This window comes from Coregonus clupeaformis, unplaced genomic scaffold (assembly GCF_020615455.1).
Source record: "Coregonus clupeaformis isolate EN_2021a unplaced genomic scaffold, ASM2061545v1 scaf0409, whole genome shotgun sequence".
Taxonomy (NCBI): Eukaryota; Metazoa; Chordata; class Actinopteri; order Salmoniformes; family Salmonidae; genus Coregonus; species Coregonus clupeaformis.
This window is the reverse complement of record NW_025533864.1, coordinates 230,001-233,290: the sequence shown is the minus strand read 5'-3', so window position 1 is coordinate 233,290 and position 3,290 is coordinate 230,001. Positions and strand designations below refer to the sequence as shown.

General features: G+C 47.6%; 1 protein-coding gene across 1 annotated transcript in view; it reads right to left on the bottom strand.

Moving 5' to 3' along the window:
• Positions 1–1,114: 1,114 nt before the first annotated feature.
• The window catches only part of LOC121580530 (collagen alpha-1(VI) chain), a 63,213-nt gene continuing 61,037 nt past the window's right edge, over positions 1,115–3,290 (bottom strand). The window contains exon 33 of the mRNA XM_041895454.2: positions 1,115–2,987. Coding sequence (XP_041751388.1) covers positions 2,386–2,987 — 602 coding nt within the window. The 3' untranslated portion in view covers positions 1,115–2,385. The remainder of the gene's footprint in view (positions 2,988–3,290) is intronic.

Below are 3,290 nucleotides of genomic sequence, written 5' to 3'. Positions count from 1 at the left end.
GACCATATGACATTCTCCCAATCCTCTTCTGGATCATCCAAATGCACTCTAGCAAACTTCAGACGGGCCTGGACATGTACTGACTTAAGCAGGGGGACACGTCTGGCACTGCAGGATTTGAGTCCCTGGCGGCGTAGTATGTTACTGATGGTAGGCTTTGTTACGTTGGTCCCAGCTCTCTGCAGGTCATTCACTAGGTCCCCCCGTGTGGTTCTGGGATTTTTGCTCACCGTTCTTGTGATCATTTTGACCCCACGGGGTGAGATCTTGCGTGGAGCCCCAGATCGAGGGAGATTATCAGTGGTCTTGTATGTCTTCCATTTCCTAATAATTGCTCCCACAGTTGATTTCTTCAAACCAAGCTGCTTACCTATTGCAGATTCAGTCTTCCCAGCCTGGTGCAGGTCTACAATTTTGTTTCTGGTGTCCTTTGACAGCTCTTTGGTCTTGGCCATAGTGGAGTTTGGAGTGTGACTGTTTGCGGTTGTGGACAGGTGTATTTTATACTGATAACAAGTTCAAACAGGTGCCATTAACACAGGTAACGAGTGGAGGACAGAGGAGCCTCTTAAAGAAGAAGTTACAGGTCTGTGAGAGCCAGAAATCTTGCTTGTTTGTAGGTGACCAAATACTTATTTTCCACCATAATTTGCAAATAAATTCATTAATAATCCTACTTGCACAATTGGTGGCTGACTAAATACTTTTTTTCCCCACTGTATATGAATAGAAAAGGTGTGTACAGCAGTAGTTATACATAGTGTATAAAACATTAAGGACACCTTCCTAATATTGAGTTGCCCTCAGAACAGCCTCAATTCGTCGGGGCATGGACTCAGGATGTGCACTCTTTAACCCAGACCAAACACCTCTATATTAGGCTGAAGAGAGCTGTGTCTGTCTGAAGAGAGGTGTGTCTGTCTGAAGAGAGGTGTGTCTGTCTGAAGAGAGGTGTGTCTGTCTGAAGAGAGGTGTGTCTGTCTGAAGAGAGGTGTGTCTATCTGAAGGACAGAAGAGAGATGTGTGTGTTGCGTGTGCGTGCGCACGTGTGTGTGTGTGTGTGTGTGTGTGTGTGTGTAGGACATACAGAAAACAGACACTACAGAAACATTTATTGGGTGAAGCGGCATTTAATGAAGCAGCTTGCTCAGGTCTAGCAGCCTGTCTGACGGCAGGTTTGCTTTCAGATCAAAACATCATCGGTTTTACACATAGAAGTCTGTCCACTGACACTGAGACACTGGCTTTGAACGATAGCACCATGGATTCATTATTTATTACATAGAGGGACTCATCCTTCCCTGCTGACGACACACAAATCTGTTACCTGGAATGTTGAAAGGCTGAATAATCCAGCAAAAAGAAAGTTGACAGTTCGCAGCCTTCAAGGGTTAATGAGGCTGATACAGAGAGGAGTGTATGTGTGTGTGACAGTCATTAATGGTTTCTTCACCACATCAGGTTTAGAGGTGCAGACATGGTGACAGATGTTTTCCCGTCTGGTTGTGTGTGTGAGGCTGTCCTCATCTGAACAAGCGAACCCAGACAAACTGTTTATACATGATATAGTGGACATTAGAGACCACGCCAACAGTCTGTGTCCAGCTGTTCAGTATCTGGATTAGGACCAGGTTGTCTAGAGGGAGGATGTTTAACTTTGATGTTTAAAAAATATGTAGTGATGTCATATCCTGTTCTGTCTGATCTACAAACAACATAAAATAAGTTTGTTTTAAAAAAAAACACAAAAAAACCCATTATTTTACAGTAACCTTTCTGTTTAATGCTGCGTTCATGTGTTGCTTGGAATTATGGAACTGGGAACAGTCTGACAGGGAATAATGGAACTGGGAACAGTCTGACTGGGAATAATGGAACTGGGAACAGTCTGACTGGGAATAATGGAACTGGGAACAGTCTGACAGGGAATAATGGAACTGGGAACAGTCTGACTGGGAATAATGGAACTGGGAACAGTCTGACTGGGAATAATGGAACTGGGAACAGTCTGACTGGGAATAATGGAACTGGGAACAGTCTGACAGGGAATAATGGAACTGGGAACAGTCTGACAGGGAATAATGGAACTGGGAACAGTCTGACAGGAAGATGTTACAACTGTTTTGGACGTATGAAACTAGTTTCTGTTACGGGAGGTTTTCAGGAGTTTTCCAGTTGAAAGGTCCTGGTAATTCAGAGAGCACATGAACGCAGTGTAACACAATCTCTTAACACAATCTGACACACAATCGTCTTCTGTCATTATCGGACATAAAAACACAACTAAAACACAGTGATTGTAAATGAGCGACGAAGTATGAATGGCCATTCATAATGAGGGAGACTGAACTCTAAAGCATGTGGTCCCAGCCCTGGCCCCTGCACTCAGACCTGGGAGACCCTGCGGGACACGGTCTGGTAGAACACGCCACGCAGCAGAGACGGGTAGTCTGGGACGCGGAACAGGTGGCGCTGGGCGTAGGTGACGTCGTATCTCCTCCCTCTGCTGACCAGCGAGCGCAGGTTGGCCTCGCTCACCTGGTTGCCCACGGTGATAACGTACAGCTCCACTCCCGCCTCAGACACCAGCCGCACGCGCTTCTCCAACATCGCCTCGGTAACGCCCTGCGACCTCCCATCAGAGAACAGCACCAGCTTCCTCTTCCTGTTCCCGCCCCCTGACGTCTGGAATTGCTCCATGGCAAAGGCCATCGCCTTGGTAACGTCAGTACCGTCATTCTGGAAGGCGGCGGCATCGATCTTACTGGTCAGCAGGGTGAGGTTAGAGGTCAGCGCCGCCTCCATGCGCCGTTCACGGCTGTACTGGCCCACGGCGACACGCACAGCAGTTCGGCCGGACCTCTCAGCAGACAGGAAACGCTCGGCCAGACGCTTGACGAAGGTCTTGCTGGAATCAAAGTTCCTCTGTCCCACACTGGCTGAGCTGTCCATCATCAGCATGATGTCTGTGTCCCCTGAGAACGAGACTGGAGACAGGAGGAGAGACAGGATAAACCACAACATCTATACAGAGAAACCCTGATCCTGATCCTAACCCTGATCCTAACCCTGATCCTGATCCTAACCCTGATCCTGATCCTAACCCTGATCCTGATCCTAACCCTGATCCTAACCCTGATCCTGATCCTAACCCTGATCCTGATCCTAACCCTGATCCTGATCCTAACCCTGATCCTAACCCTGATCCTGATCCTAACCCTGATATTGATCCTAACCCTGATCCTGATCCTAACCCTGACCCTGATCCTGATCTTAACCCTGATCCTGAT